This window comes from Fragaria vesca, linkage group LG1 (genome assembly GCF_000184155.1).
Source record: "Fragaria vesca subsp. vesca linkage group LG1, FraVesHawaii_1.0, whole genome shotgun sequence".
In the NCBI taxonomy this organism is placed as follows: domain Eukaryota; kingdom Viridiplantae; phylum Streptophyta; class Magnoliopsida; order Rosales; family Rosaceae; genus Fragaria; species Fragaria vesca.
The window spans coordinates 14318449-14331800 of record NC_020491.1 but is presented as its reverse complement, the minus strand read 5'-3'; the positions used below and the strand labels follow the sequence as shown (position 1 = coordinate 14331800).

The following is a 13352-nucleotide window of genomic DNA, read 5'->3' as shown; positions in this document are numbered from 1 at the left end:
ATGTTTCATTTCTTCCTGTTAGAGTTGCTCTGAACCTAATAATGGTTGGATATAAGATTTGTTTAGATTAGTAAATATTTTGGGTGGTGTTGTGTTTTGGGGAGCACGGAGGCTCCAGGAGTTTAAGGTTGGATTTAAATTTTCAGAAGTGTTTGCAGGTATTATTAGGAAGGGTTGTCCATTTTCAAGGGAGGTTACACCGATTTTTCGGTAAATTTTCCTTGGAGGTGGTCCACGCACGACTTACTCTGGGTTTCAAGGTGAAATTTGGGGCGGGTCGTGTCAGATTTGGTTCGTCCATTAATTTGATCTAGTTTCTTATCTTAACGAACAGCAATTTGGCTGAAAATTTGTATAAATGATCTACTCATATAAACCTAAAAACTGAACGGATGAGATGTCAAAATGTGATTGAAAAATAAGTCTTTTAAACCATAAACCAAAAAGTTCTCAACTTAGTCTTCACTAAAAAAGTTCCCCTAACTAAAATTAATTTCTTTTAAGTACTTAAAGAAACACTAGTGTTTGTTGTTTTGTATTTTATCTAGTTGCACTGCTCCTAAAGCAGAATTCTTCCTCGATGGTCATGGATAAACTGGTTACGAGGGATTCTATATATTTGTTTCATTCCGGTAGTGGTGTGGACCTGATGAAAAGGATGCATTGGTTCTGTGATTTCTCAAAATGTCGGTTTAGGATCCTTAGCAGCAACCTTTGTATGTATCTATGTTCAATGGCTGAGACAGTGAGACTGACTGACATACTTTGTTTTTTTTGTTTTTTTTATGATAAGTTGCGACTGATTTTCTCTTGCCTGATTGACGTTTTATATTGTGTGAAGATGAATGTAGATAATTGTTATGTGTTGGTGTGAGTTTCTTTTTTTTTTTTTTTTTTTTTTTTGAGAATATGTGTTGGTGACTTGGTGTGAGTTGTGTGACTATACTTTATATATTTCAGGTCGTTGAAGTGTTTAAATCTGAAACCTCTTGACTTGCTTGTTTAGTAAGTTTTAATGTTTTATGATCGATCTGTGTTTATTCTGTTAATCTACTGATTGATCATTAGAAAGTTTGTGATTAAGGTATTAATTTTCTGTAAAAAGCAACATAAACTTAATTAAATGAACGTAAAAACTAAAAAGACAACGTATGGTGACATATCAATTTTAACGAGAAAGAAAATGGAATAAATCAAACAAAAGACTAGGGAGGGCATCTCATAGTCTCATAGGCGGAGGTAGTATAGGGCCAAAGAGTGTCATATATGGGTATGATTACTACTTTATTGTATAATATGAGTATGATTGTTGAGTTTAGGAAGAAAAAGCTCTAGTTTTTGCTTCATGGCACCCCCCACATGGTAATGATTTCATAGTTTTGGCTCATGAAGTGCGAAGCAAAATTCTAGTTTTTGTTTCCTGCTATTACAATAGTAATAAAAATTTCCTATTACTAGCAATAATAAATACAATATTACCTAATTGGTACTTTTTTTTTTTATATTAACCGGTACTGATATTACAAAAACTTCTAAATTAAGAAATGTCGAAGTATTTTATTCATAAATATATAAAATATTGGGAAAATGTCCATTTAGTACTAATTTAAATCTCTCATTTCTCATTCGAACGACAATCTTTTTCATTAGCCCATTTCAATATAAAGTAACATTTTTTATGCCTAAATGCACAAATCTTTACTAAAGTCTTAATAAACCATATTATTTTAAGACTATTTTACCCTTACCCCTTAAACATGCATAGAGAGAGAAAGTGGAAGAGAGAAAATAATTGGCCGGAACCTCACCGGACTCCGGTCACCGGCCGCGGGACTTTGATTGCTGGATTTCCCCGGTCGCCGGTATCTCGGTTACTGACCCTTAATAATCAGTTACTGACCCCCAATAACTTGGTTACTGACCCCCAATAACTTGGTTACCGACCCCTAATAATCAGTTACTGACCCATAATAATCAGTTACTGACCCCCAATCCGTTACTGACCCCAATAACTTGATTACTGACCTCTAATAATTAGTTACTGACCCCTAATAATCAGTTATTGACCCCAATAACTTGGTTACTGACTTCCAATAATCAGTTACTGACCCTTAATAATCAGCTATTTATTCCTAATAATCAACTTGTTTCAGCTTAATGTAATAAAAAAGAAGAAATACAAATAAAAAATTAAGTTATTGATCCCTAATAATTTAGTTTACTAGGGGGTAATAAATATTTGTGAACAATTGCTGAAAATCATCATTCATTTGTTTCTTCTGCCGTCGTGCATTGTCCACAGACCTCCCAGATGCGAGCCTATTATAGGTCCACTGGTGCCACCCATCACCTATAAGCACAACAACACAATGTTCAATCCCTCATTTACAAACAAATGAATTTGAAATTGCAAAATGAATAGTCTGAAATAAACAATGGAGAACACTAGTGTTGTCCAGACCAGCCATGGTGAAGATTCTCCTGGCCAAACCATCCTTCTGCTCTAATAACGCTTGCATCAAGTGCTCAGATTCCACCACCTGTTGCTTCCTAACTCCGACGGCCTCAACTGCCCTAATTTTGCCCTCCCACGCCATCTCAGTGAACTCCCCCGCCCCAATTTCACACACTCCCGATTTTAGTTTCACAAATCAATCTAAAAAACCGATCAAAATGAATCAGAAATTGAAGATTCGGAGACCTGAGCGGTGCTGTTGGCGGAGTAGAGACAAGGAGCGGAGGAGTGAAAGCTCCGATTGAAGGCGTTTGCCAAAATCGGGAAGCGTTGGCGTCTTTGAAGCATCGAGGCTGCGTCGGTGTCGGCGTCGGCGCTAAGGCTTCGTCCAGGAGGAAGAGAGAGAGAGAGAGGCGTCATTGCGTCGTAGTTGATGCCCTGGCCGGAGGTGCTGGAGACGCCGCCGTAGACGTTGACATAATTGTCATGGTCTTGGATGTGGCCGCAGGAGGAGCAGTAGAGACGGCCGGAGACGTGAGAGAGAGAGAGAGAGAGAGAGTTATATATATAAAAATTGTGTGGGTTTAATTAAACACAAAGTAATAACGTCTTTTTCTCAAGAATCATTGGAATGGGCACAAAGATAAGACACTAATTAGAATGAGCTTTAGTTTTCAAATATTTAGGTATTAAGGTATTTTCCCAAAAATATTATACACAACTGATTTTGATCACGTACTTTATTTAGCTGGTATATTATGAATAATTATGTTGTAGTTTTCAGAGTCTCAAAATAGAGATTTTCGAAGGGTAAAAAATACTCGCCTTATCTTTTGGCCCTCCTACGTCAAAATTTCTAGCTCCGCCATTGTCTCTCACTCTCTTCCGCTCAGCTCTCACCGCCGCAATGGCGGAAAGAGAAGACCTACCAGAAGAGATAATACTCAACATCTTGTCCAGATTGCCCGTGAAATCCTTAATCCGATTCACCTCCGTTTCGAAACGCATGCATTTCATTATACTCACCGATCCCACATTCGCCCAATCGCAACTCAAAGTAGCTCGTCAGCAGAAAACCCAAAGCCGCAGACTCCTCGTCTTCACCGACCCCCCTCAACTGGAATCCCTACCCTTGGATGCTGATACGCCGTCGTTTGGAGCCCCCTCCTCCGTTAGAAAGCTCCCTCTCCCTTTCCTGCAGCAACCGTCCGATCATGACAAGTTTCTGGGCTCCTGCAACGGTCTGGTATTTTTAACTTTGAATGTGGATTTCTATTATATCTGGAACCCATCGACTGGATTCTTCAAGAAATTACCAGACCCATGTTTTTGTTCCTATGGTCGAAACGGACGTCTAGCCTATGGTGTGGGCTATTTATCCGCCGGTGATGACTATAGAGTTTTGGTAGCCTGCTGTGACTTACGTGTAATGGCGTATGAGGTTGAGATGTTCTCATTGAGAACTCACATCTGGGAAAAGATTGAATGCGGTTCCTACTCCAACATTGGATTCCAGTTTGAGGGGACTCCATTCAACGATACACTTCATTGGCTAAATAGCTACGACAAGCATGAAATACTTTGTTTTAACTTGGCTGTGAAGGAGTTCCGGAGGATGTGGCTGCCTGATTTCGACAATGATGGTAAGAGCTTCTGCAAACTTGGGGTGTGTGGAGGGTGCCTGTGTGTGTCGCGTCATCCGGAGGGTGTTTTTGACTCCATTGATTTGTGGGTTATGAGGGAATATGGGGTGAGTGACTCGTGGACTATGCTCTATAGCTTAAAGGTATCCAATCCGCCTGAGTGCCTTAGCTTTGCGAGAAGATTATTGGTTGTGGGAAGTAATACAGTTGCTGTGAATTGGAGTGACGAGGGGTTCGAGTTGATGAGGATTGATCATAAAGCAGACCAGAATGTTGGCCACTATATGATTAAGGGGCGTTACGTTTCTATTGTTGAACATGAAGAGAGTCTACTTGGTATCAGTGGTTATCATCCAGCAGAAGAGAAAGAGCAGGTTCAGATACTCGAAACCCATCACAAGGCCTCACAAAGCTGAAATCGAAGGAATCTCTGCTCTTAGTATGCGATGGTTAGTCACTTTTTCCTCATTTTGACTCTGATTCATGCATGATAAAACTGTTTGTTTGTTTTCTGCTTATCTAATACCAAGCATTTAGAAGTCGAAAGTATTTGTGAACCTGTTGAGTTCCGTCTACTCTTCTCTTGTGCCATATATGGTTGCTCAATGCTTGAATACCTGGCCAATTTATTTTGTCATCACTCTGCATTGATCTAAACTGTTAATCTTAAGAATTGATTGGAGGTTTTGGTTTATGTGTGGTTGCTAGAGATGAGAGAGTCGACTCTCTAACAGATCATTGTACAATTGTTAGATGACACTTAGAAGGCATATACGGTACAAGTATCTCTCTTGATCAGCATAGGATTGGTGTTCCCATTTGACTTAGAGTACTACTAGATAACTTAGCTTCTTCATAACTAAATTTGTGATGGTTTTCTATTATACTTAATAGGTGGCATTTGTTTTGTTCATACCTTTTGAAGATTATTTAGCTGTTGAATTTCGCATTCAGGGTGAACTGATATTTTGGAAGATGCATGACCAGTTTGTTCTTGAAGATTTTTTGAGTTCTCTATCTATTATACTTAATAGGTGGCATTCGTTATGTTCTTAGACTTAATAGGTGGCATTCGTTTTGCTCTTACCTTTTGAAGATAATTTAGCTGTTGAATTTCACATTCAGGGTGAACTGATATTTTGGAAGATGCATGACCAGTTTGTTCTTGAAGAGTTTTTGAGTTCTGACATTTATCTGAAAAGAAGAAAAAAAATCATTTCTAGGGGATATTTTTGATAGATAGAGCTTAGATAGTATATGGAACATAAGCCAATTTACTCATGATGATGCCGGTTTAGTTTCCAAGCAGAAGTTTTGGGTGGTTGCGAAGAGGTTGGAAGATTTCATGCAATTATTTGCTGACAACTTCATTTTCTTGTTATTTCCCCTTCTCGCTTTGGTCTTCACGCAGCTTCAGTCATTCTTGTTATGTTGTTTTGCAAGGGAATTAATTGTTTAAACAATTGAAATTTTTATTTTTTGTAATTTATCTCAGTTGCCCTGCTCCTAAATTCAGAGTTATTCCTTGATGGTCATGGACTAATTGGTTTCTAGGACTGATAATTGATTTATGTTTCTTCTTGGATTTTGTAGGGGTTTCCAGATGTACAAATTGTTGGCTTCATTATGTAGTGGTGTGGACCTGATGGAAAGGATGCATTGGTTCTGAGATTTCTCAAAATTTCAGTTTAGGATCTTTAGCATCCAGCTAATGCTATTCAATGGCTGAGACTGATATTTGTTCTTTTGTTTTATGTTACGACAATGATAAGTTGTGTCATGTTATGTTTCTCTTGTCTGATTGATGTTTTATATTGTGCGAAGAGGAGTGTAGATTATCTTTCTCATACCTTGATGCGACTATGATTTATATATTTCATGTCATTGAAGTGTTTAAATCTTGAACCTTTTAACTTGCTTGTCTAGTATGCTTTATGAATGATCAATTTTATACTGTTAATCTACTGTGTTTGACAATATTGGCTTGTTCGGTATTCAAATATTTTCTAGTTTGCAGAACAGTCAAGCAGGAACACATAGATACTCCTAGATCAGCCATCCTCCAAAACACCCTTCTAAACTCATACCCTCAAATTGACTCACCGCATTGCGTTTTTAGCTCCCACATGGCCACACCGTGCTTCACACTATCAAGTTTCTTTCGTTTTGAATCACATACAAAATCCTCCCACTAATCAGATTTGAGTTGATTTTAGGCTTAGTCAATGTTTAACTAAAAAATGACCCTCACATAAGCTCAAACAATTTATTAAGTTGAGGACTAATAAAGACTTTTTCATTAAAAGTTTATTGTACACATTTTTTTATCATATTTTGTCGTCTTAACCGTTTTGTTTTTAGGATAGACTAGTTATACAAATTTCAGTTAAATAAGTGACGGTTAAGGAATCGAACTAGATTGATTTATGATCTAACCCTATCAAACAAAACCCAAGTTTATAATCAATAAATCACACAAATTTCATAAAATAATAAAGATGAAATAAAGAATTCATAAACTTAGCGGTGGAGAATGGACAAAGCAAACAATAGGTGAGGAAGTCATTCCAAAAAAAAAAAAGGGACGAGGAAGGGCATCTCATAGTTGAGTGACCTGAGTCAGTGTCTCACTCTCGTCCGCTCAGCTCTCACCGTCGCAATGACGGAAACACAAGAGCTTCCCGAAGAGATCATACTAAACATCTTTTCCAGACTCCCTGTCAAGTCCTTGATCCGATTCACCTCCGTTTCGAAACGTCTGCACTTCATCATACTCTCCGATCCCAAATTCGCCAAATTTCAACTCAAAGCAGCTCTTCGGCAGAGAACCCAAAGCCGCAGACTCCTCGTCTACACCGACGCCCCTCAACTGTCATCCCTACCCTTGGCTGCTGATACGCCGTCGTTTGGAGACCCTTCCTCCGTTAGAAAGTTCACTCTCCCTTCCCCGAAGGGCGAGTATCTGCTGTTACTGGGCTCCTGCAATGGTCTGGTATTTCTAACCTTTTACGCGGACTTCTTTTACGTCTGGAACCCATCGACTCGATTCTTTAAGAAATTACCAGACCCTGGTTTTTCCATATTACATGGAAACTTAGAAATCGTCTATTGTGGTGTGGGATATTTATCCGCTACTGATGACTATAAACTTTTTATAGCCTACTTGGACCTTGTTGATTGTAAGGTAAAGGTCGAGATGTTCTCGCTGACAACTCACATTTGGGAGAGGCTTGAAGCCGCAGGGGACTCTTTCGATATTGGATTCATTGTCAGTTCTCAGGGGACTCTTTTGAACGAAGCTCTTCATTGGCTAAACAAGCAAATAGTTTGTTTTGACTTGGCTGTAAAGGAGTTCCGGAGAATTCCGCTGCCTGATTTCGGTCATGATGGTAACATGTTCTGCTATCTTGGTTTGTATGAAGGGTGCCTTTGTGTATTGCGTTATCCTTTGGGTGTTTGTTATTCTGTTGATTTCTGGGTCATGAGGGAATATGGTGTGAGTGACTCGTGGACTATGCTCTTTAGTTCAAAACTATCTGATCCGCCTGAGTGGGGCATAATAAACTGGCCCTATAATTCGAGAAAATTAATGGTTGTGGAAAGTAGTACAGTTGCTTCGAAACTGACTGAAGAGGGGTTCGAGTTGACAAAGATTGATCATAAAGTAGGCCAGAAGGTTGGCCAGTATATGCTAGAGGGAATCAGATTTCTATGGTAGAATATGAAGAGAGTCTACTTGGGATCAGTGGTAATCATCCAGTAGAAGAGACAGAGCAGGTCCTAATACTCGAAACCCATCACAAGGCCTCACAAAGCTGAAAGGGAAGGAATGTTTGCTCATTTGATTCAAATGATCCATGGTTGGTCACTTTCTCCTCATTTTGACTCTGTGTTCATGCATAATAAAACTGTTTGGATGTTTTCTGCTTATCTTATACCATGCATTTAGAAGTCTTGAAAGTGGTTGTGAACCTGTTGAGTTCCTTGTAACCTTCTCTTATGCCATACATGAATGCTTAATGCTTGAATAGCAAGCCAGTTTATTTTGCTCATCACTCTGCATTGATTTAAACAGTTAATCTTAAGATTTGATTGGAGGTCTTGGTTTATGTCGGTTGCTAGAGATGAGAGAGTGGACTATTTAATTGATCAATGTACAATTGTTGGTTGACACTTAGTAGGCATATAACTATATAAGGTACAAGTACCAATTAGATAGTCGACTCTAAGTGAAATGGGAACACCAATCCTATGCTGATCGAGAGGTAATTGACTTTAAGTGAAATAGGATTGGTTTATGTCTGGTCGCTAGAGATGAGTGAGTCGACTATCTAATAGATCAATGTGCAGTTGTTAGTTGACACTCAGAAGGCATATAATTATATAAGGTACAAGTATCTCTCTCGATCAGCATAGGATTGGTGTTCCCGTTTCACTTAGAGGACGTACTAGATATCTTTGCTTCTTTATAACTGAGTATTTGTGATGGCTTTTTCTCTATTCATTATGGTCTTACCTTTTGAAGATTATTTATTTGTTGAATTTCGCATTTAGGGTGAACTGATATATAGGAAGAATGGAAGAGGCATGAACGATTTGTTCTTGGGGAGTTTTTGAGTTTTCACATTTATCTGAAAAGAAGAAAGAATCATTTCTAGGGCATAAATTTGATTGGTAGAGCCTAGATAGTATATGGAACATAAGCCAATTTACTCATGATGATGCTTAGTTTCCAAAGCAGAAGTTTTTTTAATTTTCTTTTATATCTGGGTGATTGTGAAGAGGTTGGAAGATTTCGTGCAACTATTTGCTGCCACCTTCATGTTTCTTGATATTTCTGTTCTTGCTCTGGTCTTCATGCAGCTTCAGTCATTCGTATTAATTTATTATGTTATGTTGTTATGTAAGGGAATTAATTGTTTAAATATTTGTAATTTTTTTTTTTTTTTTGTAAATTTATCTCAGGTGCACTGCTCCTAAAGACAGAGTTCTTCCTTGATGGTCATGGACTAATTGGTTTCTATGACTGATAATTGATTTGTGTTATTTCTTGGATTTTGTAGGGGTTTCCAGGTGTACAAATTGGTGGCTTCATTATGTAGTGGTGTGGACCTGATGGAAAGGATGCATTGGTTCTGAGATTTCTCAAAATTTCAGTTTAGGATCCTTAGCAGCCAGCTAATGTATCTATGTTCAATGGCTGAGACTGAAATTTGTTCTTTTGTTTTAGGTTACGACAATGATAAGTTGTGACATTGTTATGTTTCTCTTGTTTGATTGACATTTTATATTGTGCGAAGAGGATTGTAGATTATTTTGTTATGCGTTAATGCGACTATGATTTATGCATTTCATGCCGTTAAAGTGTTAAATTTGGAACCTCTTGACTTGCTTGCTAGTAAGCTCTATGATTGATCAATTTTATTCTGTTAATTTACCATGTTTGATAATATTTTTTGTTGATCTTCCACTTATCCTGACTCATAGCATTAGACCAAATGGGATTGGGAGTCTGGGACAGAGCAACAAAAGGCGAGGAAGGGGCACATCGGACTTATAGTTGAGTCAGTCTCTCATAGTCTCTCTCACTCTCGTCCGCTCATCTCTAACCGTTGCAATGGCGGAAACAGAAGACCTACCCGAAGAGATCATACTAAACATCTTTTCCAGACTCCCCGTCAAGTCCTTGATCCGATTCACCTCCGTTTCTAAACGTCTGCATTTCATTATACTCTCCGATCCCAAATTCGCCCAATCACAACTCAAAGCAGCTCCTCGTCTCAGCCGCAGACTCCTGGTCTCCACCGACGCCCCACAACTGGAATCGCTACCCCTGGATGCTGATACGCCGTCGTTTGGAGACCCTTACTCCGTTAGAAAGCTCACTCTCCCTTTCCTGCACCAACCGGGCGGTTATGTCCAATTACTGGGCTCCTGCAATGGTCTGGTATTTCTATCTGTTGATAAGAAATTCTATTATGTCTGGAACCCATCACTTGGATTCGTCAAGAAATTACCCGAATCATATGTTTCCTTATCAAATAGAGAGTCAGAGTCAAATGTCTTTTATGGTGTGGGCTATTTATCCGCCACCGATGACTACACAGTGTTGGTAGCCTCCTACGACTTTACGGAGTTACAGCTAGATATCACTGAGGACATGTCTAGTATAGTCGAGATGTTCTCATTGAGAACTCACACTTGGGAGAGGATCGAGTCTTCTGTTGGCTTCAATGTTGAACCCTATTGTCAGGGGACTCTTGTGAACGATGCCCTTCATTGGCTAAATTTTTACGACGACGAGCAAGAAATAGTTTGTTTTGACTTGGCAGCAAAGGAGTTTCGGGGAATGTGGCTGCCCGATTTCAACAATGATGGTAAGAGTATCCGCAGTCTTGGGGTGTGTGAAGGGTGCCTGTTTGTGTCGCGTTATGCGGAGGGTGTTTGTGACTCTGTTGATTTGTGGGTCATGAGGGAATATGGTGTGAGTGACTCGTGGACTATGCTCTTTTGCTTAAAGGTACCTGATCCGCCTGTGTGGCGCGCGTTTGGGAGGAAATTATTGGTTGTGGAAAGTAGTACATTTGCTGTGAATTGGAGTGTCGAGGGGTGCCAGTTGATAAGGATTGATCATAAAGAAAACCGGAAGGTTGACCAGTATATGCTTAAGGGGATTTTGATGTGTATGGTTGAATATGAAGAGAGTCTACTTTGGATCAGTTGTTATCATCCAGTAGAACATACAGAGCAGGTACTTGAAACCCATCACAAGGCCTCACAAAGCTGAAATGGAAGGAATGGTTGCTCTTTATATTTAAATGATCGATGGTTAGTCGCTTTCTCCACATTTTTGACTCTGTTGATGCATTTGAAAACTGTTTGTTTATTTTCTACTTATCTTATACCATGCATTTAGAAGTCGAAAGTGGTTGTGAACCTGTTTGAGTTCCTTGTACCCTTCTCTTATGCCATATATGGATGCTTAATGCTTGAATAGCTGCCTAGATTATTTCACTCATCACTCCACAATGATTACAGTTAATCTTAAGAATTGGTTGGAGGATTGGTTTATGTGTGGTTGCTAGAGATGAGAGAGTCGACTATCTAATAGATCAATTTACAATTGTTAGTTGACACTTAGAAAGCATATAAGGTACAAGTATCTTTGGTGTTCCCATTTCATTGGACTAGGTACTAGATATCTTTGCTTCGTTATAACTGAATATTCATGATGGTTTTACCTCTATCTATTATACTTAATAGGTGGCATTCGTTATGGTCTTTCCTTTTGAAGATTATTTATCTGCTGAATTTCGCATTCAGGGTGGAACTGATATTCTGGAAGAGTTTTTGAGTTTTCACATTTATCTGGAAAGAAGAAAAATATCATTTCTTGGGGATACATTTGCCTTTGTGATGTGGCTACTTGGTATATCCTAGATAATTGATGGAACATAAGTCATTTACACATGATAATGCTGGTTTAGTTTCCAAGCAGTTTTTTTTTTGGCGTGATTGCGAAGAGCTTGGAAGATTCATGCAATTATTTGCTGTCTGCTACATGTTCTTGATATTTCTGTCCAGGCAATGGTCTTAATGCAGCTTCAGTCGTTCTTAATTTCGTATGTAGGGAATTGATTTTTTAACTATTTGATTTATATATATTCTTATTTCGTAATGTATCTCAGTTGCACTGCTCCTAAAGCAGAGTTCTTCCTTGATGGTTTCTATGACTGATCATTGATTTGTGTTATCTCTTGGATTTTGTAGGGGTTTCGGTGTACAAATTTGATGGCTTCACTATGGAGTTGTGTAGACCTGATGAAAAGGATGCATTGATTCTGAGATTTCTTAACATTTCAGTTTAGTATCCTTAGCAGCCAGCTAATGTATCTATGTTCAATGGCTGAGTCTGAGACTGGTATTTGCTTTTTTGTTTTATGTTACGACAATGATAAGTTGGGACAATGTTATATTTCTCTTGTTTGATTGATGTTTTATATTGTACGAAGACGAGTGAGATTATTGTGTTATGTGTTGGTGCAATTATAATTAATATATTTTATGTCGTTGAAGTACAAATATTTGCAAATGTTTAGGCATTTACAAAGATTCTAAATGGCGCCATTTAGGCATCATGATCCCCTGATTGATTCGTAGCACAAATATTTCTAATAACAAGAATTTTGGGTTAGATTGAGCCTCCGAGCATGCGGTATTTATTCTCAAAAGAAAATAATGTGAGTAAAGAACAACAGTTATTAATTCGTTGCTCAACTATTATACGTCGGAAACCACCACCACATGATTTCATTAAATTAAATTTTGATGGGACACTCAAACATCTGCAAGTTTCTAAAAAACATCGTGGACATTCTAATGTTCTAGTTATTGAAGCTTTCGGCCTTAGAGCCTTGCTGCATAACCATTTAAAGATCAAGGTTGAGAGAGACTCAAAGATTTAATTGATTGCATCAACAGTAAAATAGCAACCCTCCTCATGAAGAATCAAAACTTTAGTTTATGATATCAAGCAGGGTTGGGCATGGATGAGGTGGGACGGGATTGAGCTAATCTCGCGGCTTATTCCAGACATTAAAATTAGGATGGGACGAATTTCGTCCCAACCAGGCTTAATCCCGGCCGGAACAGGACGGGCCTAATCCTAGATAAAAATGTTGAAAACCTACTTATAAGCAAAAGAAACGGTTTATAGTTTTAATTATACTGCTCTCTACTCTAATAAGTATAAACAAATACTTGTATTCTTGTAACAAATTTCTCTGTACCACAGAGGGTGTATAAACTAAAGCTTGGCTCATTTTTCTTACTGTGCTAGTTGGTGCTCATCTCTTTTGGAACCACAAGTCTAACACATAACTGTGTAAATCCAATATGCAGCAGTATGTACAACTATATTTAACACAGATGGTAATTTCCAAGCTTTTGGTATTGTGGTTATATTTGTTAAATTTCCAAGTAGCTAGCTAGCTCGTACTATTCAAGTTGATTCAGCAAGGAGATTTCAACCTTCAATCCAAGCTTCCCACATTTGAAAATGGATGTTATGGGATTATGTCTCTGGTGACGTTGAACTCCAGAGTCCAGAATTCATTGACTTTCATGTTTAGTATATCCTTATTAAGCTAAAGAAAGAATAGAAAATTTCATATAAGTCACATTCTGAACATTTTCTCCTACATAAGTCCACCATAACAGTTTTACTCATATAAGTCCACTTTTAAGGCTAAATC

The 13352-nt window shown here is 38.3% G+C and overlaps 3 protein-coding genes across 3 annotated transcripts; all 3 read left to right on the top strand.

Moving 5' to 3' along the window:
• Positions 1-3280: 3280 nt before the first annotated feature.
• On the top strand, positions 3281-5873 carry LOC101310454 (F-box/kelch-repeat protein At3g06240-like). The gene is made up of 2 exons (XM_004288195.1): positions 3281-4547; positions 5692-5873. The coding sequence occupies exon 1, from the start codon at positions 3363-3365 to the stop codon at positions 4512-4514; it is 1152 nt and encodes a 383-aa protein (XP_004288243.1). The 5' UTR covers positions 3281-3362; the 3' UTR covers positions 4515-4547; positions 5692-5873.
• An 884-nt stretch (positions 5874-6757) lies between these two features.
• Positions 6758-9377, top strand: LOC101291285 (F-box protein CPR30-like). Its single transcript, XM_004289300.1, has 2 exons — positions 6758-7958; positions 9162-9377. Exon 1 carries the CDS (start codon positions 6758-6760, stop codon positions 7814-7816), a length of 1059 nt encoding a protein of 352 aa, XP_004289348.1. The 3' UTR covers positions 7817-7958; positions 9162-9377.
• A 338-nt stretch (positions 9378-9715) lies between these two features.
• On the top strand, positions 9716-11966 carry LOC101290994 (F-box protein CPR30-like). The gene is made up of 3 exons (XM_004289299.1): positions 9716-10849; positions 11362-11527; positions 11869-11966. The coding sequence occupies exons 1-3, from the start codon at positions 9716-9718 to the stop codon at positions 11964-11966; spliced, it is 1398 nt and encodes a 465-aa protein (XP_004289347.1).
• The last annotated feature ends 1386 nt before the right edge of the window (positions 11967-13352 follow it).

Bases quoted from the DNA above. Each gene is read 5' to 3' on its own strand.
- LOC101310454 (XM_004288195.1), top strand. From the start codon at position 3,363: ATGGCGGAAAGAGAAGACCTACCAGAAGAGATAATACTCAACATCTTG.
- LOC101290994 (XM_004289299.1), top strand. From the start codon at position 9,716: ATGGCGGAAACAGAAGACCTACCCGAAGAGATCATACTAAACATCTTT. The intron at 10,850-11,361 runs GTACTTGAAACC...TATACTTAATAG, and splicing joins CAGTAGAACATACAGAGCAG to GTGGCATTCGTTATGGTCTT. The intron at 11,528-11,868 runs GTATATCCTAGA...TGGATTTTGTAG, and splicing joins CTTTGTGATGTGGCTACTTG to GGGTTTCGGTGTACAAATTT.
- LOC101291285 (XM_004289300.1), top strand. From the start codon at position 6,758: ATGACGGAAACACAAGAGCTTCCCGAAGAGATCATACTAAACATCTTT.